Genomic DNA, 24,096 nt, shown 5'->3' with positions numbered 1-24,096 from the left:
CCTGCTTATTCCGGAAATTTCTCTTTCTGACTCTAAGATACTAAGCGAAGATGTTGGTTAATACCTATCACAGATGAAATAGGCAAAAATTCTAAAAAAAAAGTATGTCTGAAAGTGTATTACTTCAAGGTCATTCAAAAATCTCAAAACTGCCGCCGGAACTCCCTGTTTTCTAAAAACAGCGATGATTGGTTACTTATACATGACGTCACTATTTGGAGGGAAACCGCCATATTGGATTAAGATCATCATGTGATTAGGGGATCCTTGGGTCGAAAGTGTAACTCTGGAAAAAATTCTCGAGGAAGAAAGGATCGATGATGGGGTTTCGTTGTTATAGACTGGGATTGATATTTTTTAACATCATATATTTGGTAAGGCGAGTCTTTTATGGGTTATGTTCGATGAACGCTTCGTTTATATGTTGCAAGTGGCTACATGTTCAATTCATCAGCGTTCTTCCTTTTCAGACATAAGACTATCAGACGAAAATGTAGAATGAATTATTACCATTAATGTGATAATTTCGTAATGTGCCCTAGTGGAATATGTCGTATAAAAATCGCTTAAAATTTGGGCAAGTTTTTAAGTAAATTCTCGTGAGAAGTTGAGATCATGAGCTATTTTTGTTCTGTGACATTTTAGCTAGCGGAAAATGAAATGTTCTTTCGCAAATGCGTATTCATAATTTAGAACATACTCTGGAAATTACAGATTTGAATCAAGCAGTCAATATAAATTTATAGAATGTTTTAAATCGACCTCGCAAGCTAGGGCTATGCCTCACTGAGTTAATTCCAGCACAATGTTCAGAGAGGGACTAAGATTCCATGTTTGGCAGTTGGGAAATTATGGGTTTTGGGAGCCAAAAAGAAAAGGAAGCTGTCAACGTTAACCTTTGTATTGGATAGTGAAGGGCTTTGAGAATGCAATGCAAAAAAGTATTAGACCATTTATAATAAGCTGAATTATAAATACATTTTGATAGGTCTTTTCTTATGATCTAATGGAGGACAGAGACATAGATTACATCACAGTCTGCAAAATTTTCTTCTTAACCCTTTAACTCCCAAGATCTGATTGTTAACTCTCCCCTCTAGTTACAGCACATTTCCTTGTAAATTAGTTATGAGAACTTGGTGCTAGATTAAGATAACACCTGATAAGTTTGAATATTCACATCGCTGTTTGCTGAATAATGTATGGATATTATTGGGAGAAGTTTCATGTTATTCACTTCTGGGAGTTAAAGGGTTAATTAGATTGACCCTTTACACCCTAATATGAGTAGTCATGTTCTCCATTCTGTTCTCTGTACATTTACTAAGGTGCTGACAAGGAGAATTTGTCTAACAATCAAGAGTTTCTTTAGTTGGTGACCAGTTCTTTTATTCTAATGACATCAATGTGTGACCCAGGGGTGATATTGTAAGGAGAAATTAGATGCTAGTCACTCTTAGGGGAAGAAGGGTCAAGCAAAAAGATTCCTAGTTTTTGTGTGTCTGTTCAGTTATAGATTATAGAGGATATCAGAATTTGGTAAGAGCATTAGGGACCCAATCAGCTGTAAATTCTGTCACGTTTTTGTTCTTACCTTATTTTGATGTCTTCTGTGTTCTAGCGCTGAAATCAGTAGACATATTCTCTATACTGTCCTCTATACATTTCCTAAGTCGCTGATAAGGAGAATTCGTTTACCAATCAAAAGCATCTTTCATTGGTGATCATTTCCTTTATTCTCATGACCTCAATGTGTGATTCAGGGGTTATATTGTGAGGAGAAATTTGATGCCAGCCGCTCCTAGGGTTGAAAAGGGTTAATGTGATATCTGAATAACTACACGTGATCAAAAACAAAGAAGAACAAATTTTTCAGATCTCCTTTGTAGAAAAGCAGACTTGTGAACCATTTGAACTTAAGTGTTTTCTCTATTTCATGTGCATGATGCTAAAATAACACTCGTATTTCTTTACTAGATGACCAATCCCAGATTTTACCCTCTTACTCAACCCTTTAACTCCCAAGATGTGATTGTTAATTCTCTCCTCTACCTGCTGAACGTTACCTTGTGAAGTAGTTACAAGAATTTGTTGTTAGATCAAGATAACTTCTACCTGATGAGTTTAGATATTCTCATTACCTGTTGCAGAATGATGTGCAGTTATTATAGGGAGAAGTTACATGTTGATGGGAAAAAGGGTTAATCTCTTTGCACAGTACACATTGATCTAATTCCTCTCTCTTTTCAATTAATTTTTTTTTTCAGATCATAGGCTTTGTTCTTATACTTTGTCCAGCCTACTCCAAAGTTACAGATCTTTTCACCAGTTGGCCAATAGTAGGAGGCACCATAGCATGTGGAGTGTTTATTATGCTGGTTGCTGCGGCTGGAATTTATGGTGCTGTTAAGCATCACCAGATAATTCTTTTCTTTGTATCCTTTTCATCTTTTCTTATGGATTATCATGGGCTTTCACTTTTCAGGATGTTTTTGAAAATGAATCATAGCAAGTTTGTGTTGTTGTTATGCTCAACTCAGGGTCAAAAGCTTAAGTTGAGTCTGGCAGATAAAACATGAGAGTGGTTTACAAAAAAAAGTTTAAAAATTGCATTCTAGATCACAGAGCGTGAAATTAATTTTTTTTTCTAGTAGCCACTTGGCTTCTCAATTTTTCAAAGTGGTAGCCAATTCAAAAAAAGTTGGTCGTCATTTTTAAAGACAGATAAAACCTTTTTAAATGCTGTTAGCGTTCTAGATAGACCCTCCAAAATTAAGTTAGGAAAAAGATCTTTAACGTGCTACAAATTGGACACTAGGATGTCCAATTTAATTCACTTTGTCTCTAAGTAAGGTTATGATGAGGCATTCTAGTCGCCAATTTGGCAACTAATTTTCAGGATTTGGTCGCCAAAGTGAAAAATTTAGTCGCATTGGTGCCTGTATTGGGCGCAATTTCACACCCTGGATCATCTTAAGTTTAGCCATGTTTTTTACATAGACAGTGATTTTTGTGAAAACTATCAAGAAAGCTTTTAACTAGCACTGGAGTAACTTCTGTTTACTTTGAACAATCCACCTATCACAAAATGTCGAGTTTTCCACCAGTTAAAAAATGCATGGCTAGAGTAACCGTTTACATCCTAGCATATGTACATTCTCTATACTGATCTCTATACAATTCCTAAAGAGCTGATAATGAGAATTTGTTCAATGATCAAGAGTTTCTTTAGTTGGTGATCATTACCTTTATTCTCATGACCTTAATGTGTGACTCAGGGGTGATATTGTAAGGAGAAATTAGATGCCATTCACTCCTAAGGGTCAAAGGGTGAACCTCTTACACCTTTTCAGCAGTATGCATATCCCATAATTATGGTAATCTGTTTAAAAATTAACCCTTTAACTCCCAGATCAAATTTGTAATTCTCCTTACCGTCTGCCATATAATTCTTATGATGTTAGTTCAGAGAATTTAGTATTGGATCAACTAATTATCTCTAAATTGAAATTTTTCTTTATTCTCATTACTCATCTGGTTGATATTGAATTGATATTGTAAGGAGAAATTCTGTCTTGGTCACTTATGGGAGTTAAAGGGTTAACCCTTTAACTCCCAGAAGTGATCAACACAAAGCTTCTCCCTATAATATCCTTATGTTATCCAGCAAACAGCTAATGAGAATATTCAAACTTATCAGGTAGAAGTTGTTGCCTTGATCTAACACCAAATTTTCATAACTAATTTACAAGGATATGTGTAGCAGCTAGAGGGGAGAATTACCAATAAGATCTTGGGAGTTGAAGGCTTTAGAACTTCAGACGTAGTTTGACGCTACTCTGGTTAGAGTAGACCAGAGTAGCGTCAAACTATGTCTGATTGTCCACCTGGTTGCCATGTGAACTTTAATATATTTTGGTTTACAACTTCTTTAGTTGGTGATCATTTCTTTTATTCTCCTGACCTTTATGTGTGTTTTATGGATAAGATTGTGAGGAGAAATTAGATAATGGTTACCTTTAGGGGTTAAAGGGCTTTGGCTTGAAGAAGTTTGTATCCTTAGCTACCATCAGTTCATGGCAATCATGGTTATCTTGTTCATTATTCTATTTTCTGTATCTTTGGCTGCACTCTGCATATCATCAACTCAGAGGGATAACCTTATGTGGAAAGCTTGGAAATCTGTTAGTAACAAAACTAAAGAAGAAGTTCAGAAAGCTGGACACTGCTGTGGTTTCAATGCAACATACAAGAATAAAACTGAAGATCACCCATCATGTAGTGGGGTATTTATGATCACATATTTCTTTTGATTTGAAATAGTTTTTGATTTGACACCAACTCATTGATTTGATACTTTTAGTTTGTAGTGGCAATGCACATAGATTGGACTCTTTCTAACATCCATACTTTTTATACAGGGTGTTTACTTCAAAGAAAGAATTATTAGTTGGGTACACCTTGGATTAAATTTGTTACTTCCCCCAGGTTTAGGCAAATTTCCAGTCTTAGTTTTGTATTAGTACGACAGTCCAACAGTCCAACAGTCCAACAGTCCAACAGTCCAACAGTCCAACAGTCCAATGTCATTCCTCTTTTTTTCAGCTTCCTTGTTGTCACGGAGAAAAGACATATACCTGTCACAACTGTCCTACTTGCTATGGCTATTTAAGGGACAATGGCTTGGACACATTAAAGAATGCTGTGGGAGGAATAGGTCTCTTTTTTAGTTTTACAATGGTAAGGGCTGATTTACTTCCTAAAACCCGTAATACCCGAGCATAAACATGAATATTCTCCATACCATTCCTCATACATTTTGTAAAATGCTGGCAAGGAGAATTTGTTATTTATAAGCAACTAAGAGCCTTTTAAGTTGGGCATTGTTTCCTTATTGTGACCTTAATGTGTGATGTTAAATGTTAGTCACTCTTAGGAGTCAAAGGGAGAAACTGACTCTGTGTGACTGATGGTAATTGGCTGACCAACAGATTAACATATTGACATGGCAACCAACTGAACAACTGACTGACTGAGTGACTTCCTTTGCTGATTGACGAACTGTTTGTCTGTCAGTCTGTTTGGCCAGCTGTCGTATGCACTGACTGACTATCTAACAGGCCAGTTGGCTGAAATACAATTTAGTGCCTGACTAATTGACTCGCTGACAGAGAAACTGCCTACTTCTTGCTTGACTTACCTGCTGCCTGGCTGATAAACTGACCAACTAGAACAACCACAAACATCTGAGAACGAAGCTTATCACCAGTCTTGTGACTAGTAGAAGTTTTCAGTTATTTTATGGTTAATTCATGTAGTAAATTACTTTATTTATTTATTTACTCTTTCAGTTTTTGGGAATTTACTTGGCTTTCCGATATAGGCATCTTAAAGATCCAAGAGCAAACCCCAGTGCATTTCTATGACTGTAAACAGGTCCTAAAGGCTTCAGGACAATTGCCTTATTTACGTCAGCTTCAGCACCAAGAAGCTCCTTTGTTATCAAAGTTGTGAACAGTCTCAAAGTTTGAGTAGTCCAAAGAAAATTGCAGTCTTTTTTAGAGCCATACAAGGTGATATAGAGTTATTCACTTTACAAGATGAATCACTCCACTGTTAACAACAAAACTAAATGACATACACGAAATATAAATGACACCTAGTCCTTTCCCAAGTTTTTTTTAAAGGGCAGGTATAATTTTTATCATGGTCATCTTTATCATCATTGTCGTCCTCTTTATTATCATTGTTATTGTTCTTTTTTTTCTCCTTACAGTATTGATTGAAAGTAAATGTAGATGAGATAAACTGAAAGCCTAATTTGTCAATCAACATGAAGCTGCAACAACCCCACCCCCCCCTTGTACATCTAACCTTTTGTAGATTGGTTTGTTTTAATTCCTAACACCTCCCCCCCCCCCGTCCCACCTACCCTAAGGAAAAAATTGCATTCTGTTATTCCAATGCACCACTCATGCACAATTTTTTATTGAATGATTCAGTTTGTAATCAATGAATGTTGTAGAATGTAGCAAAGTCATGAATTAGTTATGAGTACATGTACATATTAGTTGTGTATTTTGCTGGTTCAAATATGCTACTCACTCAGGCAAGTTCTTAAAAACTCCCCACCTCTGGAGCACGAACAACAGTAAAATGCTTGTGGATAGTCAAGAAGGATTTTGAAGCTTCAAATTTATTGGCACTTTACAGTGGCAACTGCACAACCTTGTAGTATCATTTCTGAGTGAATCTGTAGAATCAACTTCAAAATGGATTAAGGTGCAGAATCATTTATGAGATAGTAAGTTCATTTACAAGTGAACAAAATCTCATTATAAAGGGAAAGAGTTATTTCCAATATTGAATTTAAGAGAATAGACTGAAGGTAATTTGGAAGTAGCTTATTTATATGCTTACTTGTAGTTCTTACGCATACATCTTGACATTTAAAAAAAATGTTAAAATTTAAGCTAGGCCCACATCAACTATCATGCCATAGAAATCTCAAGCTCATAATTTCATTGTTTAAGAGTTTCTTTTGTCTAGGTGGACTTGTTCACAGTTAAATTTCCATCTGTGCAGCTAAGCTCTGTTCACAGGAAAGTTTTGTTGTTACTGATTGGCCAGCCTCTTTTTATGATCTTGGAATGCTGTGTAGTTTGACATACATTTGTAGGAAGCAAATTACTCCTATCATTGACTAAAATTTTGTCTTCGGACTTAAAAGAATTCTAGTTTGTAATAATAATAATGTGCAAAAAAAATTTCCCTAATTGAGATTTTAAGAAAAACAAAAATTCTAGGTTTTCATCATGATGAGTTTGCACATTTGATCATCTGCTTTAGTTATTGTACAAATTGCAGAATATTTAGTTGTGGAAATAAAATGAATGTGATAAGGTTACTCTCAGGTTATTGGCTCAACTTTGTCTGTCATTCTCAGGAAAAGTTGAAAATATTTTTAGAATATTACTGTGTCATTACAACCAGCTACTGAATGACCAAACAGCTAGAAATCTTGTTACTCAGTCAATATATTCTTATTTTTTGATTGTTTGCCTTTGTGTTGTGATATCCATTTAGATTGGTCATAACACAAACAACATTTGGGAACAGTTTAAGTGTTTTTTGCTTTACAAGTATGACTTAAAACATAAAACTGATGGGGATAATTTAAAATTGATGTCTTACTAAGGGTTAGCATAGTATGTGTTTAACAAAAGTTGGATTTCTTTTACTTTCATTGCCTTACTGAGCTGGGTTGTTCAAAGGTGGGTTAAGTTAAACCAGGATTAGTGTGAAATCTGATTTCAGATCTGAAAGCTTTAAAAAAATTCAGTAAAATTCCATTTGTCTACAGTTTGATGATTGAATGCTCTTAAAAAGAACTGGAAAAAATATCCTAAAATGGTTTTTGAACAGAGAACTATAGAAACCTGGATTAAACCCTTGGTTAGTGCTAATAGACCTTTGAACACCTGGGCCTTGATCTGTAAAAATAATTAAGTTGTGTTGTAGACAGTTGACCCTGTAATTCCTAGAAGTGATTGACATGTAACTTCTCCCTTTAAATACATGAAAGAACTAACCCCTTTTCCCAAGATCTGATTGTAAATCCTCTCTTCAAGCTGCCACACATTTCCTTGTAAATTTGTTATGAGAATTTAGGGTTAGATCAAGCTAATGGCCTCCACCTGATAAGTTTGAGTATTCTCCTCTCTTGTTTGCTAAATTATATGTAGATATTGTTGGGAGAAGTTAGAGGTTAATCACTTCTGGTAGTCAAAGGGTTATGTGTTTTGACAGCAAACTTTAATACTTTACCTCAAATATTTTGAACTTGTATTTGTAATTTGTTCTTATTCAGAGATTTTTGCTTGTTTACCTTACATCAGTATTACTTCAAAAGTACAAAAACATAGCTGTTACTAAATTTTACAGTAGATTGAATAACATTATTAGCAATGGTAGAGTATGTTCAGATGATCAATTGAAGAGTTGCAGGTAAATTTAGGTAAACTTTTGACTAAAAAAGTATTAAACATCATTCTTGAAATGTGAACTGAACCAAAGTTTAGAGATGTGTCAGTACTCTTTGGTAGAGTTCAAAGATACTTTGACGGGTGGAGGTGTACTTAATCTATTGACCCCCCAGAGTGACAAGCATCTAATTTCTCCTTAACACATCACTCTGCCCCACCACCTCTCCTCCCTCCCTCATCACACATTAAGGTCATGAGAATAAAGGAAATGATCAGCAACCTAAGATGCTTTTGATGGTGAAAAAAATTACTATTTTCAGCATTTTAGGAAATGTGTACTGGAAAGTGTGAAAAATATATTTCTACTGATGTTGGCTGTGAAGTGTCGAGTGTCCACATATGGTTTCAGTACTTCTAAATTGCAATTCTTTGCTGGAATGCTGCTTCGACACTTTTTTTTCGGTTGTTTCATTAGTAACAGTTAAAAGGACTGCCCCTTATGTACATGCTGTGATTATTACTTTAGCATTTCGGGTTACCATAGCAATACAGTCTCTTTTATTTTAATTTACTTTCATGAACCTGTTGCTGAAAACAAGTTTAGTGAACTCCCATCTTTTACTTTTTGAAGTTCAGTTGGCATACAAACCATTGCACAGAGTGAAACAATTCTGTATTTTCAAATCAGAGCCACCTTATTTATTATTATTATTATTATTATTTTTATTAAAGGAGGCTTAACTTGTGGCAGATATAACGTGCTCTCTGATTGGCTAAGTAGGACCATATTCATTTCCGGGAAAATAGCCACTGGATTGGCCAAAGCCACATGCACAACACACGTCCATTAGCAAGAAGGAAACATCTGGACGTGGGTATATGGAAACATCTGGCTGTGGGTATATCGTGTGGGGTCAGATTAATCACGCTCGAAAATTTGAGCTTTAGGCTTTTGAGCGTCACCCCTAAAAACGTGGCATTATGTCGAAAATCATGCTAAAATGTTTCATTATGCTCAATTTAATTATTCAATTAATAGCTGTAGAGAGCCCTTCAACCTCCCCTCCCCCATTCCCACCACAAACAGGTAAAACGTGCTTAAAAAAGTGGCTTGCCGAAGTTCAGAACACAACAATTTACTGGATTCAGGCTACAGAATTCATCTCTTGGTGAACTGTAACATCAAGGACACTTTTGAGAAGTTTGGTCATTATGCCGATATTGCACCTGATGCTCTGAGGACTATAGCATTATGACCAAAATTATACCGGCATATAGCTTATCTGACCCTAATATCGCGCCGATGTCGCAATGAATAAGCTGTGGACAAACAAAAGCCGCAGCTGAAAATGAATGAATAAACATCATGTCGGGTCTAATAAATCTTCGGTCCAGAAGGGACATTAATATAATGACTGAAATTAAGTACTGCAAGGGACGAAAGCTGTTAAAAGTAGATTTTTAAAAAATCAAGAACAAGACGTCAATAAATGGCTGTTTCGCGAGAATGCGCTACAGAAACAACAATCTTTAAAGATATACCGTATTTTCTCGAATAAGAACCCACGCGTTAATAAGCGCCCACGTACCCTCGAAAAGGCCCCCCGCTCGGATAGACGTCCCCCTAGGTGAGACAAAATATCAAACAAACGCCCCTCAACTTTTTAAACAGAAGGAATTCAAGGAAAACCTGTTTCTATTGCCAATTTAACTTTTTAAGTTTCAACCACAGCTAGTTCCTCCTTTTAAGCCGAAATTTTAAATAAATACCCCGGCACTCGTTAGAGGAAATCCGTATTTGTTGTTTCACTCTGGGTTGAAAAGTAAGTCTCGATTTGACGCGCACGACCCACTTTTCGCAGCCCGTGTCTCCACACATAAAATGTGATCACACTGAAAACTGCAATTATCGTATATTGGTCTCGTTTCAAAAACTGGTTACGGAACATCGTGGGGTTACTACTTTCTTTTGTTAATCAGTAGTTTTGACAAAGAATGCCGTTTAGTTACAACACAATTGCTTTTGTCGGTTCACGATTCGCATCAATAAAAGTTCAATAAACTGTAATGTTCAATTTGCATTCCCAAGTGGCTGACTTAAAAGCTTAACTTTACGAAATTGAATAATTTAACGTACAAAGGATGCTTGACTGGCTTTCAAATGTACAAAATAGTAGTTAATCAGTTTTGAAGGGTTCTCCAATTTTCACTTCGCTCTGAAGAACTTGCTAATTCGGGAATTGCAAGTTGGCAGATGCTGTTCTTGCTTGAATAGTATTTGGGAAGATGAGAGTTGTTTTGAGGTAAGTTGAATATGAATCGTTTGTTTACTATTCTTCACGATTAGTCCTAAAACCGCCCTTATTTATTGTACAAGGCTTGAACTCAAAGTAACACACGATCGATCTAACGGTATTGTTTGCTGAGATTTGAAGTACGTCCCTAATCTTCATGTCAGATTTTTAAAGAGTTGCGTTGGGTGATTTCATCCCAAAAAAAGCTGTATTCCGATTGATTATATGCGAGGTGCTAAACTGGAAATAAATTCCACTGAGGACTAATTTCAAGTGTTTTAGAGGAACTTGAAGAGCTCGTTGGCCTTCGTAAATCCAACCCATCGCATCAGCATTTGACGCTTACATTGGAGATCACAACGCGGACAAATAAAAGTCAAATTAAAGTAAACTGGAGTAAAAGAAACAGTATCTTGAGAACTGTCTCTTAATTAAAACAACAAAGCTGAATTGAATATGCCCGATTTAAAAAATTTTGTTTTATGGAAGTGTGACTGATTATGGCTCATGTAAATCACAATTCCAATTCTTTCGAAGGGTTTGCCACTTGTGCGAATGAATTTCCCGTTGACTGCATGTTAAAAAAAAAATTAGAATGAACGAAACTTTTAAGTTTGATGTAGAATGAAAACCGAGTGGAAATGAGTGCTAAAGAGATTGGGGTTAGATTTTGGCTTCAGCTGAGAGTAGACTGGGATAGATTTTAGCGGAATGGTTGAAGGAGGCGATGAGTAAAATTTTCCTAAGTGGAGCAATTTCGGAAACGCCGTCGTTGCCCTCAGAATCTTAAAATGTGTTCATTGAACACGCCTTTTTCTCATAAATGCCTTTTATGGATAGCGGTGATAAAAATCTACTGGTTTTCGCGACAACTTTGCTCTATATGTAGTCTTGAATGTGTGAGTGTCCTCTAGCTTTGATCGGATCAATTCCGTGTTTCATTTCGTTTCGTGTTTTCACCCAAGGAAAACAATTCCCACACCTCCTCACTCACTTGAAAAAGAAAAAAAAAGAAAGCAGCTTTCAAGTTCCATACGGACAAACTTAGATATTCGAGCAATGACCCCAAGTTTATCTTAGGTGATACTGTCTTCGTGTTTCAGTGAAACAAACCACAGCTTACGTGATCGTTTGTTTATTTATATCGTAGTTGTAATATCGCTTTCGTGGATGCTTTATAGAAACTGGAAATCCTTGGCTTGACTTGCACCCGACTATTTGCTCTTTGCATTTTGTGATGAATTGCCCTATCACTGAGCAATTTCCTTGTGAGACCCGAGTGATGTAGTTGCATCACTTGACTTCTGAGACTGTTTCAGCACAAAACATTTTCCTCTTTCCGTAATCACCCGACCATAATCCCTGAAAATAAAACCAAGGGTTTGATTTTGAAATACAAACATAAAATTCTAGAAAAAGAATTTTTGGCTGTTATTCTTATTCGATTTAGCAATAAGCTGATTGGTTGACGATAAAAGGTTTAACGGAACAGTAGAAGTCAAAACAGCGAGTGTCTTAAGTCTTTTACGCTGGGAAGCAATACGCCGACTGAGATAATTATCTCACCTTTCGGCCTCTGTGGTTTTCCTGCATGTGCGTGTTCCTCTTTCTGATTACTTGAGTGATCAAATTTATTATTATGGGTTCGTGATGAGACCGCCTAAAATTGGGAGGTAGAAGGATGTCTTTTCATATTTGTAAATGTACTACGGCTGTGTTAGACTTTTTTTTTCGGTGAAGTTTGCTGGTTGAAACTCGTCAAATAGGCTTAAATTGCCGACATTTAGCCTACGAGAGAAAAAGACTAGCTGGTTGTTTTGTTTAGTTCTGATCCACATAATATAGTTTGATACTACAATCACTTGATTCTAAAATCCTTTCCAAAAACAATCGTTGCGTAAAAGATTGCGAAAGTTCATATTAAATTCGAGCTCCTTATATGAGCATTAATATCTGAGTGCAGCTGACTATGTTTTCAAGCTGACAACTTGAATAAACAATCTAAAATCTGGGAACTCACTCTAGGAACTCGTTCACCTCGAGCAAGCTACAACCAGCGGCAAAAAATCTTGGTATGCTTCTTGTTTTTTTCCTAACCTAGTTGTGATGTTTCCCACCTCTGACTCTCTGGCCACCTCTTACACAATTTTGAGTCTATTATACCTGACCTTACGGCTGGAGTTCAAATCTGCTTTTGAATGGAAGGGAACTCCTCCCTTAAAATAATAGGAAAAAGCTTTTAGAACACAGTGATTGATACTCTCAACATTTTAAACGGCTAAAATCTGGCAAATGATTCTGTCTCGTGACGAAAGAGGTGATCAAAATGTATCAAATATCGAGTAGCGTTCGGCCAACGTTTCAATGTGCAACTCTGTTTAAAAAAAATAGTTTGTGTTCTTTTATATTTGAGTTGCAAAAACACAACTTGCACTGGATCTTGGACATTTCCTCTCGATGATCCGGAGTCCTGTATTTCTCAGCTCCCATCAAGCGCAAACGCGGCTGATAGCCTAGAAGATTTGGCTGGGATTCCGAGCAAAAAATTCAAGTTACCGCTGCCGCATTTAGATGGGAAAAGTACACAATTGAATCACGTGACTGACCCACTGCGCGGTCTCGGTGAATTTCAATATGTGCTGTTAGAGATTAAGAGCGGTCCCTCCTTTGCGGCGAATTCCGTCGCGCGAGTTAAAAAAAAGAGAATCAGAGCCAAAAAAAAAAAGAAATGTTAGCGCGCTGGCGGAAGCTCTCGGAGTGGGGCACTAACATTTATTTTTTCTTCACTGATTTTTTTCGACCTGCGCCACAGACTTCGCCGAAAAGGAAGAACTGCTCGAAGTGGTAATGCTGTTATCGCCAGTTCCGCCGAATAAAATCCAGTAGTTTGGTCCTGAAATGTTTATATATACTCAATCTCTAAACTCAAATATAGAAAAACACAAACTATTTTTTTAAATAGTTTCTTATTAAAACGTGGATCGATCGCTAGGCGAGACAGAATCATTTGCCAGATTTTAGCCGTTTAAAATGTTTAGAGTATCAATCATTGTGTTCTAAAAGCTCTTCCCTACCATCTTTCCGTTTTAAAACAGTTAAAATCTAATTTCATGAAGCTCTCTCGTTCTCTACGGAACGGTCGGAGTTTCCTACACGGACTAATTTGCATAATTCTGCTGCCGCGCCTGCAAAATCACCAAAAGTGTTAGGTCACTACGGCGAAGGAAATCAATAAATGCAAGATGTGTTTACGTTTCTACGCTTTCGAACATCTTATTTGAAGAAATCAACCGGCGTCTGAACTCGAGTAATTTCACCCAAGAAAGAGTCTTTTGACCAATTTTAGACAGCTGTCTAACGGGTGTTTTTAAATAAATTATGGCGAACCTCTAAATAAGCACATGTCAAAATTGAAATGCTTTCCAAACTCCTTAGATATCACACAATTTGGGAATGCAAACGATTTTCTTGTTGCATGCAGTGTGTTACGAGGAGCGAGCTTGTCAACTTTTGAAATTTTCGATGTTGCAAGAGGTCAAGGAAGGGCCTTTTGCAGCTTTGATTATTGAGAGCTCTCCAATTTTTTTAAACTTATTTCCAGAAACCAATGTGGTTTTATTTACTTGCTTCCAAAGATAGTTTAATGGGCTCAGTTTGAGGCAAAACGTTTTTCCGATGCGGCCTGGACCACTTTTACAGAGATCACCACTGATATCGACTGTTCTGAGATAGAACCTAGCTGTTGGGATCTAAATTTCAACCTCAATGACTACCTTTAATTATAATTTCAGCATCTTTCAAAAATTACAGCTGAAAGTTATTGCGTTTGCCGCGAATACGAGAAACTTCTGCCACTTTCTGAAGAACTTGTGGTTAGTAACTTTAGAAGAAAAAAAGGTATGGGCCGTATGCCAGGGCGATGTTCATCGCCTTACGTTATTGTGCAACACAAGACATTAATTGCTAGTAGTGATTATAATTATACCAATGTCATTATTATTCCATTAATTGCGTTTTTTAAATGGCAAAAATTAAACTGTTTAACAGCTTAATGATTTCACAAGAAAGCCGAATTAGAGCTTTAGACTGTTTGAGTTACACGGTTTCAGAGATAGCTGAGGAGCAATAAAGCGCTTTTCGCTTGAAGTGGCAAACGTCGCTGTCGAAAACCTCTTGATCTATGATTTATGCCGAAAAAAAAATTATGACCCCTCTTGATAAACACAGTCATTTAATTACAATTTGGCAGACCTTTCGCCTCACAAATGCTCACAAGTTGACCGTTTGTAATCACAATTTTATGGTGAATATTCACAACGCATATAATACGAATTTGTATTTCAGTTGCTATCTGCTATACAAAGAGGTTCCATGTTGTAATCCTAAGAGAAGCGAAACACATGCACTTCCAATCGTATGTTACAACACCGTGATTTTAGTGGTGTTATCTCCAAGAATCAAATAGATATCTGCTGATAAATATTGCAGCCAAGTTTTTGAGTCATTGTACCAACTACAAAGCCGGAAAGGATTTCTGACGCCAAGCAAAGAATAGTGTTGGAAATTCACGATTACTAATTTGACATCTCTTATCTCTCGGAATGATACTAATCTGGTAACAGATGGAAATGTTTTCAAATTTGCTTTGGGAATAGTTATTATTAAACAGACGTTTATGAAAAATGTGTGTTTTAATAAAAAGAGCGTATAAACATCTGAATTTCGGACATGTTTCAAGCAAATAGTCCTTGTGCGTTTTTTTTTTCCGAGAAACGATACTCGAACCTTACTGTGTGGAAATATGAGCCAAAAGAGAAAATTGGGATTTGAATGATGGCCAATTCGTTCCAAGTTATGAAAGCTAGAGTTTATTTGTGTTGACAGATCACAAAAAGGTGTTAAGTAATTATTTAACTTTTTATTCTTTTGAAGAACTCAGATTTGAAAAGGCAACAAATTGTTGGTTCTGAAATATATTGCTGCAGCTAACATGTGTTATCAATACTGTACTCTTGCTTCGTTTGTGCAAAACTCCCCAAGTATTCTTAACTTCTATGGCACTGTAAACGACTAAAACGCAAATTCTATTATTCAAAATTTGTTTGAGTCGTGAAAATGTCACTTTTGAAAAATTACAAATTGATTTGCACAAAGGGAAATAATCTTTTGAGTATCGTGTACAATAAAAGCTGCCGCTTTCGAGAAAAGTACGTTGTCAATCAAGCTTTAAGGGTTGTTTGCATTGCTGAGGTTCTTGGCAGTTCGCGCGTGAAAAACGGTTTGTAGATTTTGCGTACATTGTTATTAAGTAATTAAGAAAAACCAGCAAAAATGACAAATGACGCAAATACGTCGATGAATTATGACAGGAAACGATCTTTCTTATCTCCTTTTGTTATCTGGGTAAGAGTTCACTGCACCTACTGTTAAAACGTGATAGATTTGACTGAAAAGCCTCGATGCTCGAAAACGAAATACTATATTAATTTTTTCAGCTTGATGAAAAGATACGAGGTGACTTCGTCAAGTGCTTCCGAAATTAGCTTCGAAAAAAGCGATTATAATCGCTCATTTTGAGTCTCGTATCAATGTGATCCCTAATAATGTCGTAGAAATATATTCAGAGGACAGTTCGTGAAATTCAGGCCTGATAATTTAGATGACCTTTGAAAAAGCTAAAGTTTGATCGTGTTCCAAATATCTCCAAGTGTATTTTCGTTCATTATGCTTTGTTTAAATATATTTGTTTGCCGGAAAAAAAAAGCCGATAAACGCATAGCTGTCGTTTCTTAAAGGCTTACCAGTGGCTTACATGGTGAACTCGCAATCACGTAAACAGTAAGAAGACTGTTTTGGCAGAGCAGAAGATAATTTATTCCCGATTGAAGGTGCTACGCCTACTTACGAGTGAGTTAAATTATGATTCTTTTAGGTTAATAGTTGGATAACAGATCTGAGCTGACAAATAGTCTCCGCCCAACGTGCCACATATAACGCTGGTATGCATTTTTCTGTTAATTTTCCAGGGCAAAGACCTTGAAAGATACTTGTCATTGGACAGATATTTCAGCTTAGGAGAGTGCCTGAAATTTCCACTAATTAAGTGATCTTTCAGCGACATTTGTCGGAATATTAAGACATCGAAAGAAGCTGGTCTTCGGTGAGCCAAAAAGCAGCTGCCTTGTGAGTTATCGTAAAGGGAGAGTACCTATGGCGTCGAGGACAATGTTGATTGCTGCTTTCTTCGTGTTTGCAATGGGTGAGTCCATTTTAGTCCAGTCGGCGGATGACACCGTTGTCATTACCACGAGATATGGATCAGTTCGTGGAGTAATCCGTCGATTTCAAGGTATCAACAAACCTATCAAAACCGTGAACAAGTTCCTTGGTATTCCATACGCCGCGCCACCGGTGAACGAACTGCGGTTTAAACCTCCAAAGCCAGTCTCCACTTGGCAACCCTCTACCTACGACGCCTCATATTATCGAAGTATTTGCACACAGCCTGGTGACTACAACATACTCTTCTGGCCGAATTTTTCGCATCCTGAGAGCGAGGACTGTTTGTACCTGAACGTGTATACACCCCACCACAACGGAAGTTTCGGGGCCGTAAAGAGATTATACCCGGTCATGGTGTACATTCACGGAGGGGGATACGAAGTGGGTACTCCTGTTGTGTCCCCCGGGGACATTGTACCCCTGTGGGAGGTGGTGCTCGTCACTATACAATATCGTTTGGGTCCGTTTGGTTTCGTAACAACCGGCGACTCTGTAGCCCCAGGGAATTATGGAATGTTGGATCAGATCGAAGCTTTGAAATGGGTCAAAGATAACATTGAAATGTTTGGAGGAGACCCTTCAAGTGTTACCATATTTGGTGAGAGCGCCGGTGGTTCCAGCGTGGGACTGCATGTCCTGTCTCCTCTCTCGAAGGGCCTCTTCCATCGCGCTATTGCAATTAGTGGAGTGGAACTTTCTCCTTACGCAATAGGCTCCAATATAACTGCAGTTGTACACACGAACGATTTGGCTAAAAAGCTTGGGTGTGCCACAGGTGAAACCGCTGCCACCATATCATGCCTTCGTTCAAAGGAAGCTCAAAAACTCCTCTTACTTGACAGAGCCAACATTTGGAGACCTGTGGTGGACGGCAACTTTCTTCCAGATACCCCTGAGGAGCTCAGAAAATCTGGCCGCTTCAACAAAGTTCCACTAATGGCTGGCTTTACAAGCCAAGAAGGCGCATATTTTTTCCCGAGTCAAATTGAAAACGTCACGCCCACAACTTTCCGCAAAAACCTGTTATTTGCCTTCAAATACATCCTCAATAAATACGGACAAACTTTGGAGACTCCAAACAGACATGAGGTTCCTAACTCTCTCCTAGACGCAGCCGTTTTTCAATACACACCTTGGCCTTACGCTTCGGACAGTCATAAACTTAAACGCAGTTTTTCTGACGTGATCACGGACTCCTGTGTGGCGGAGCCCGCGCATGCAAGTTTGAGGTACCACAGCACGCAGCAACGGGCTTTTCTGTACGAGTTTGCGCATCGCTCCAAGCTCGATCCAGAGCCCGAATGGTTGGGAGTACGCCACAAGGACGATACGCCATACCAGTTTGGTTTCCCACTTATGAACCTCACCGTGTTACAAAATTACGACGAAGCCGACCGCAACATAAGTGACACGGTTTTAACACTTTTCACGAACTTTGCCAAATTCGGAAACCCGACGCCTGACCCCGTCTTCGGGGCTTCATGGCCGCCATTCAACCAGAGTCATTTGGCTTATTTCCTAATTCAAGGAAAACCGACGCATGCGAGTAACTATCGACCAACCCAGATGGCATTTTGGCGTGAGTATTACAAAACATTGCTTAAAGAGAATAATTGTCCTGAAGTTGTCTCTTCTACAAGTAGAGGAACACAGTTGAAAGATGTACGACTGATGAAAGCTATTTTTTTTTCTCACATGATCCTTATGTTTTGGCTGTTTTGAGCCGCGCTTAAGCCTGGTTCAAACGGTCATGATAGTCGAGGATAGTTTCAACAATTACGCGCGTTTGTACACGAACCATCATGCACTATCATCGACTATTATCGGCTATCATCAAGTATCTCGTAGTTTGGACACGGTCAAATTCCACATGATAATTGATGATTTTTTTACCGTTTGAACGAGCGGATGATAGTGTATGATGGTTTTTATCTCATTGCGTGATTTTTTCAACTATCACGAACCGTTTGAACGCAAACAATATAGTCATTGATAGTTCTAACTATCAGCGACAATCATGACCGTTTGATCCGCGCTTAGGAAGTATTTTCATAAATCCGAGTTTTGTAAACAGCATAATTGCCGATGAGAGAAGGAAAATATCACCGCATGTGTAATCTTTTATTGCTACACACGAATTGATCTTATTAGTGAAAGCTAACTGATGCGCCGCGAATAAAGTTTCGAAAGCTTCCTGGTTCTGGGCTCAAGTTATTTGCTGCATTCCACTATCAATTCGAAATGTTTTAAAGCAATGTCATTTAAAATTGCAAGTAATGTCAGCTAACTATTACACTGTAAGTACTTTGTTACGAGAACAAAATCTGACATCAAAATTTACCGCGTTTCAAGATCAATGTCATCAGTTGACTGTTTTTGGGTCAGGGGAGGGGTAGGCAAGCAGTTGCTCAGATACTGACATTGCTCCGCTTTTCATTATCCAGATGAGAATTAAAGACTTTAAGGCCCAGTTTTATCTTAAAAATAGTTCATTCTCCGAATCGGCATCTATAATAATAGTGCATAATACCATACATATACCTGAGAATGTTAAAGGTTCAATGACATCGTTGTTCATTATGTTACTAAAATTTACTTAAAAGAATAAAAGACATTAAGTTTTGACTGTATTTTTTTTTTAAATCTCCATTCACTTTTATTTCTTCTAGAGAAAGAACTGTCAGAAAAAATAATTCTGCCTTCAAATAACTGTCATGGTTAATGGTTCTACCAGATTAAGGACAATCACCGATCAAAGTCTCATAATGGGAATATTCCGTCCTTTCGAGTCTCGGATGCCCTAGGGGGAGGGGGATAATTGGTGATTAGGGACCGTTCAATATTTATTGTCTGGGGGAGGGAGTGGGGTGGAAGATTTTGGTTGTGTGACGACGAATCCACCTGACTCCACTGGGGCTCTGTAATATTCTTACGACCCCCCCCCCTCCATTTGTAACCAATTTTCTATGGTTCCCCCCGCCCCTTTATTCTCTGTTGGTGACGACTGATCCTTCTTCCGTATACCTGAAAACCATCTCCACCAGAATCCTACAACCCCCCATCCCTACCCCAGAGGCGTATCACTAACATTATTTCTCTTTCCCATTGCATCTCAAGTTCCCAGTCCCCAGTATCTCTAACGGCATCTGGAGGTTTTTTCCTCATAGCAAGTTCGCCCTATACCACCTTTTAGAGTTCTCCCCTAAAGTAAAACAAGTCCGCCTCCACCTTTACAAGTTCGCCCCCAACTATTTCAACTTGTTTCCTTTCGGCTTTCTTGTAATATGATTCGAGCAAAAAAGAAATAAATCTTGCCGTAAAGGAACGAGCTGAAACATTTGGGGGCGATTTCGTTTTACTTCAGAGGCCCTCTTGCAAAGGTGATGGGGGGGGGGGGGGGCAAATTAAAATGGGGCAAAACCTCCACAAAGCTCTCTACCTATTTAATTTCTAGTCTTAAAGAAGGGTAAGATAACAGAATTTCATTAAATTTTCAAACTAGACCTGTTTCTTCTACATTTTTGTGCTAAAGGGTAGTCCTACGTTACATTTCTTTATTTTAAACACTAGCCCTCTAATGTGTAAAATTCAGGCAAGTCGACATAAAGCCTTGAGCAACTGATTGCTACAGCACCACTGTTTTTTTGCTCCTCTGAAAAGACAATCCTTCAGAGACATTAAAAATCTGGGTGCTACCTTTTTCCGTGACTTCAGATGATTTTGTTCTCTAATTTTTACGTGACAAATGGAGATATTTTTTCTTATTAATCAAAAATCATGTCAAACAAAAAGACGCAAGAAAAGACGATAAAGTTACGGAAAAGGAAGCACCGTTTAAGAGCACCAGATGTAGAATGGCAGGTGTGGGGCTCCTCTAACAACATCCTCTCGTAGAACTCATTCCAAAACGCCATTTTGGTTGGTTTGTAGTTGACAGCCATCTCAGGCTGCGACTGGACACGAAGATACACCATGTGACTCGTGTTGAATCCTTCCCATGATACACCGTTGACAGGCTGTGGTGTGGGTTTACCATATTTGGCAAAGTTCGTAAAAAGCGTGATTAACATGTAGCTTAGGTTTCGGTCTGCCTCGTTATACTGTTGTAAAACGGTTAGATTCATTAAAGGAAACCCGAACTGGTACGGGGTGTCATCCTTATGTGAGGGTCCTTTCCATGCGGGCCTTAGGTTGAGCGTAGACATATGTGCAAATTCGTACATGAACACAGGAGCGTTTTTACTGTGAAGAGCCAGATCTGCATGCGTTGGGGCACTCATGGTGAAGTCCCCGACTTCATCTGCTAATGCAATTTTCACCTTAATGTGATCATTTTGATCGGGCCACGGTGTATACAACAACATTAAGGTATCGAGAAGAGTCTTTGGAAGATCTCCGTTCAACATTTGTCCATACTCGTTGCCAATCGTATTAAATACCTCCTTAGTTCGATGAAGGAAATCTTCAGGTGTTGTGTTCTCGAGGAATTGTGGGAAAAAGTAGGTGCCTTCCTGGCTAGTAAACCCTGCCAAGTACGGAACATGATGGAAATTTCCGGCCCTTCTCAGCTTTCGTGGAGTGTCCAGAAGAAAGTTTCCATCAACTATGGGCCTCCACACATTTGCATCCTTCACTGAGAACTTCAAGGCGTCAATCGAACGTAGACATTTGATCATTCCACCGCTATCCTCTACTTCACAATCCACCTGTTTGGCGGCCATCTTGCTCTGTTTTTTTACTTCTTCGTTTGACCCAATGGCAAAAGGGGAGAGGTCCACTCCGCTGATCGATATTGCATGGTGAAAAAGACCCTTCGTGAGAGGGGACAAGAGTAGAAGGCCTACGCTGGACCCTCCAGCGCTCTCACCAAATATGGTAACCGCCGACGAATTACCCCCAAAGGGCTCTATGTTGTTTTGGATCCATTTTAGAGCCTCGACCTGATCCAACATTCCATAATTTCCAGGAGCCTTTACGTCACCAGAAGTAATGAACCCAAAGGGGCCTAAGCGGTATTGTATGGTCACCAGAACGACACCCCATAAGGGGATCACATCTCCCGGACTGACAGCGGGGGTTCCAGCTTCATAGCCCCCTCCGTGAATGTAAACCATGACTGGAAAGAGTTCCTTGGAGCTCGAGTTCCGATGGGGTGAATACACATTTAGATACAAGCAATCTTCGCTTTGTGGAATGGAAAGATTTGGCCAGAAGAACTCATTGTACTCAGGATCTTGAATACAGATGTCCTTAAAATGCGAGGCATCGTAAATGGACGGGTTCCAAACCTGGGGGGGCTGCGGAGGCTTAAACCGTAACTCACCCACAGGCGGCGCTGCAAACGGAATCCCAAGAAATTTATCCACAGCTCGGATGGGCATGCTGAGGTCATCAAAACGACGAGTATTTCCCCTGACCGATCCAAATCGTGTTTTCACTATAATCAAATCATCTTCAGCAAAAGCTAAGAAAAGTCCTGCGGTCATTAAAAAGGCAACTATGTAGCAGGTCTTGAAGAATACCATCGTTGTCGACTTGTCATGTAAAAAAACAGCGCGCCGTGCGTTATCCGACCGAAACAAAAGCAAAACAACCTCAAAGATTACCTAGGTCATATAATTGCTTGCAATCTCACACCGACAAATACTAGAAGGCTCCTTCCGTTTCCATAAATGAAAACTTAGTGACAGACAGTTTCAATCTGTCTCCCGATTGACTCGGGCTTCTTTCAACGCACAGTGACTTATAGAACTTGACCTCTGTTAGATAACTCAGCAAAAATGTTTTGCACGAGTTTATTTAAGGAAGTCGAGAACTTAATGGCCGCAATACAAATAATGTGGTCTTGATAACAGAGCATCCTTGATTATGAATAACAACTCGTTCAAGAATAAACGATTACCAATTAAGAAGTCATTACATTCCTCGACTCGAACATTATTTCCTTGAGGAAAAAAATGGTTCAACTTTGCTCCAACCCCACAAGCTAAATTCCTTCTTCTCGAGCTTCCTGATACCGAGGAAGCATCAAGAAGGATTAAGATTCGAAGCTATGCATAATCGTGACACAAAGTATTTAAATTCAGCGATCATGATAAAAGTCAATTTTAGACGTTCTCATTCCGTAGAAACAATGAGATGTTTAGTTCAGGGAGGGGGGAGGGAGGGGGGGGAGAAGGCAGCTTGGAAAAGATTTGTTATCAAACACTTCGTCTCGAAATTCATTTAGGAGGTCAGGTTATTTTTTTCCGAACGTCCAAGAGATAATTAACCATAATTTAATTAACCACTTGATAATTTCAAAATCTACGTGGTAAGGTGTGATTTCTAGTCATAGAAATTACACGGACTAAAACGTCTAAAAATTCACCTAACACGGCTTTCAGGTTATTCCGCACTCCCTCCACACCCCCTCCCCCCTTCTCTTTTCAAAATGTTTGGTTTAATAGCCTTTCAAATTCGTCGTGGGGGTTCAAATTCATAAGTGGCTTGGATTGCCTAAAGAAGTAAACAGTTGAGATTCGGTTTTCAGCTGAAACAGATCACGCTTCCTAAAAGTCTTGATCTTCACAACAATCTCGCTCAGAAAGAGTCCCATCTACTTCTGATGACCCTCCAATTCATTGCAGATCTGTTCGTTTTAATCTGAGGCCGGCCAAATCCTGCGACATGGAAAACAACTTACATCATCTGTGAGAAATGTCGGTGTTATTAAGTATCAAGTGTTCTCTAATGAACCGGCCTGCATGGCAGAAGTTCAATTTCTCAGCCCACCCTCGACAGGTGGTTATCAGATTTTATTCTTTATTTTTATTGACGTAGATGGAAACTAATGCCAGCATGTACTGAAAGCCTGTTGACGTCACAAATTTTGCATTCGAAGTAATTTTATCCGCTTAAGTTTCATGACCAGTAATCAAAATATGTAACCTTGGCCATTTTCCACACCGCTTTTCAATGGCCATGGACTGTTTCCAGAGGAGAGTAATCACAGTGAGGCAAAAAGAACCCAGAGCAAAATATTATTACGATAATTTTTTCTCGGGGAGGGGCGGTTCGAAGATTTTGGTTGCGTCACAATAACATTTACCTGATCTCCCCCCCCCCCCCCCATAAAAAGCTCGATCCGTTGTATTCAAATTATTCCCCCTCCCCCCCGTCATTGGCCGTCAAATTTCTTCAGTCTCCCCTCTATACTCTGTTAGCGACGACTCATCCCCCCTCCGGTCCCCCCTGAAACCATTTGATCCCCCAAAAATCTTCCGATTCCTCACGTGATAATAATTACTGGTCCATGACGCCTCAAACGCGGGGAAAACGCGAATGATCTGGTCGCTGTTAGTTTTAGTTTTAGTTTAAAGCTGAATCGTTAGGAAATTGGTGTAGGTATATTGTTGACCAATCGGAGGGGGCGACGAACAAAACAAATGCGATCCCCTGTTTATTTTAAAGACTTAATTGGGGATTATTTCGGTCTAGACTATACGATTTTTATCTGTCTGATTTAAGATCAAAGTTACTGAAGAAGAAAGCGA

The 24,096-nt window shown here is 38.7% G+C and overlaps 3 protein-coding genes across 7 annotated transcripts; 2 read left to right on the top strand and 1 right to left on the bottom strand.

Annotated features, from left to right (window-relative positions):
• Positions 1-204: 204 nt before the first annotated feature.
• Positions 205-8,065, top strand: LOC113664732 (tetraspanin-31-B). Its single transcript, XM_027180358.2, has 5 exons — positions 205-374; positions 2,268-2,435; positions 4,074-4,286; positions 4,606-4,740; positions 5,352-8,065. The coding sequence occupies exons 1-5, from the start codon at positions 318-320 to the stop codon at positions 5,424-5,426; spliced, it is 648 nt and encodes a 215-aa protein (XP_027036159.2). The 5' UTR covers positions 205-317; the 3' UTR covers positions 5,427-8,065.
• A 1,988-nt stretch (positions 8,066-10,053) lies between these two features.
• On the top strand, positions 10,054-19,191 carry LOC113664753 (neuroligin-4, X-linked). 5 transcript variants are annotated; one of them, XM_089182015.1, is made up of 3 exons: positions 10,126-10,288; positions 14,071-14,176; positions 16,306-19,191. In XM_089182015.1, the coding sequence occupies exon 3, from the start codon at positions 16,490-16,492 to the stop codon at positions 18,281-18,283; it is 1,794 nt and encodes a 597-aa protein (XP_089038141.1). In that variant the 5' UTR covers positions 10,126-10,288; positions 14,071-14,176; positions 16,306-16,489; the 3' UTR covers positions 18,284-19,191. The 5 variants fall into 5 exon arrangements, with proteins under 5 accessions (XP_027036181.2, XP_089038141.1, XP_089038143.1 ...); XM_027180380.2 differs by lacking the exon at positions 14,071-14,176 and having other exon boundaries at positions 10,054-10,288; XM_089182017.1 differs by lacking the exons at positions 10,126-10,288; positions 14,071-14,176 and adding an exon at positions 12,250-12,351.
• On the bottom strand, positions 19,192-22,086 carry LOC113664728 (neuroligin-4, X-linked). The gene has a single exon (XM_027180354.2). It carries the CDS (start codon positions 22,084-22,086, stop codon positions 20,326-20,328), a length of 1,761 nt encoding a protein of 586 aa, XP_027036155.2. The 3' UTR covers positions 19,192-20,325.
• Between the last annotated feature and the right edge of the window lie 2,010 nt (positions 22,087-24,096).

This window comes from Pocillopora damicornis, chromosome 9 (genome assembly GCF_964200805.1).
Source record: "Pocillopora damicornis chromosome 9, jaPocDami1.2, whole genome shotgun sequence".
Lineage (NCBI taxonomy): Eukaryota > Metazoa > Cnidaria > Anthozoa > Scleractinia > Pocilloporidae > Pocillopora > Pocillopora damicornis.
The sequence above is the reverse complement of the archived record's forward strand: the minus strand, read 5'-3'. Positions and strand labels throughout refer to the sequence as shown.

Excerpts from the sequence above, each read along its gene's own strand:
- LOC113664732 (XM_027180358.2), top strand. The coding sequence starts at position 318 with ATGATGGGGTTTCGTTGTTATAGACTGGGATTGATATTTTTTAACATC. Across the intron at positions 2,436-4,073 it reads ACCAGATAATTCTTTTCTTT|TTCATGGCAATCATGGTTAT; the intron begins GTATCCTTTTCA and ends AGCTACCATCAG. Across the intron at positions 4,287-4,605 it reads ATCACCCATCATGTAGTGGG|CTTCCTTGTTGTCACGGAGA; the intron begins GTATTTATGATC and ends TCTTTTTTTCAG.
- LOC113664753 (XM_027180380.2), top strand. The coding sequence starts at position 16,490 with ATGGCGTCGAGGACAATGTTGATTGCTGCTTTCTTCGTGTTTGCAATG.
- LOC113664728 (XM_027180354.2), bottom strand. The coding sequence starts at position 22,086 with ATGGTATTCTTCAAGACCTGCTACATAGTTGCCTTTTTAATGACCGCA.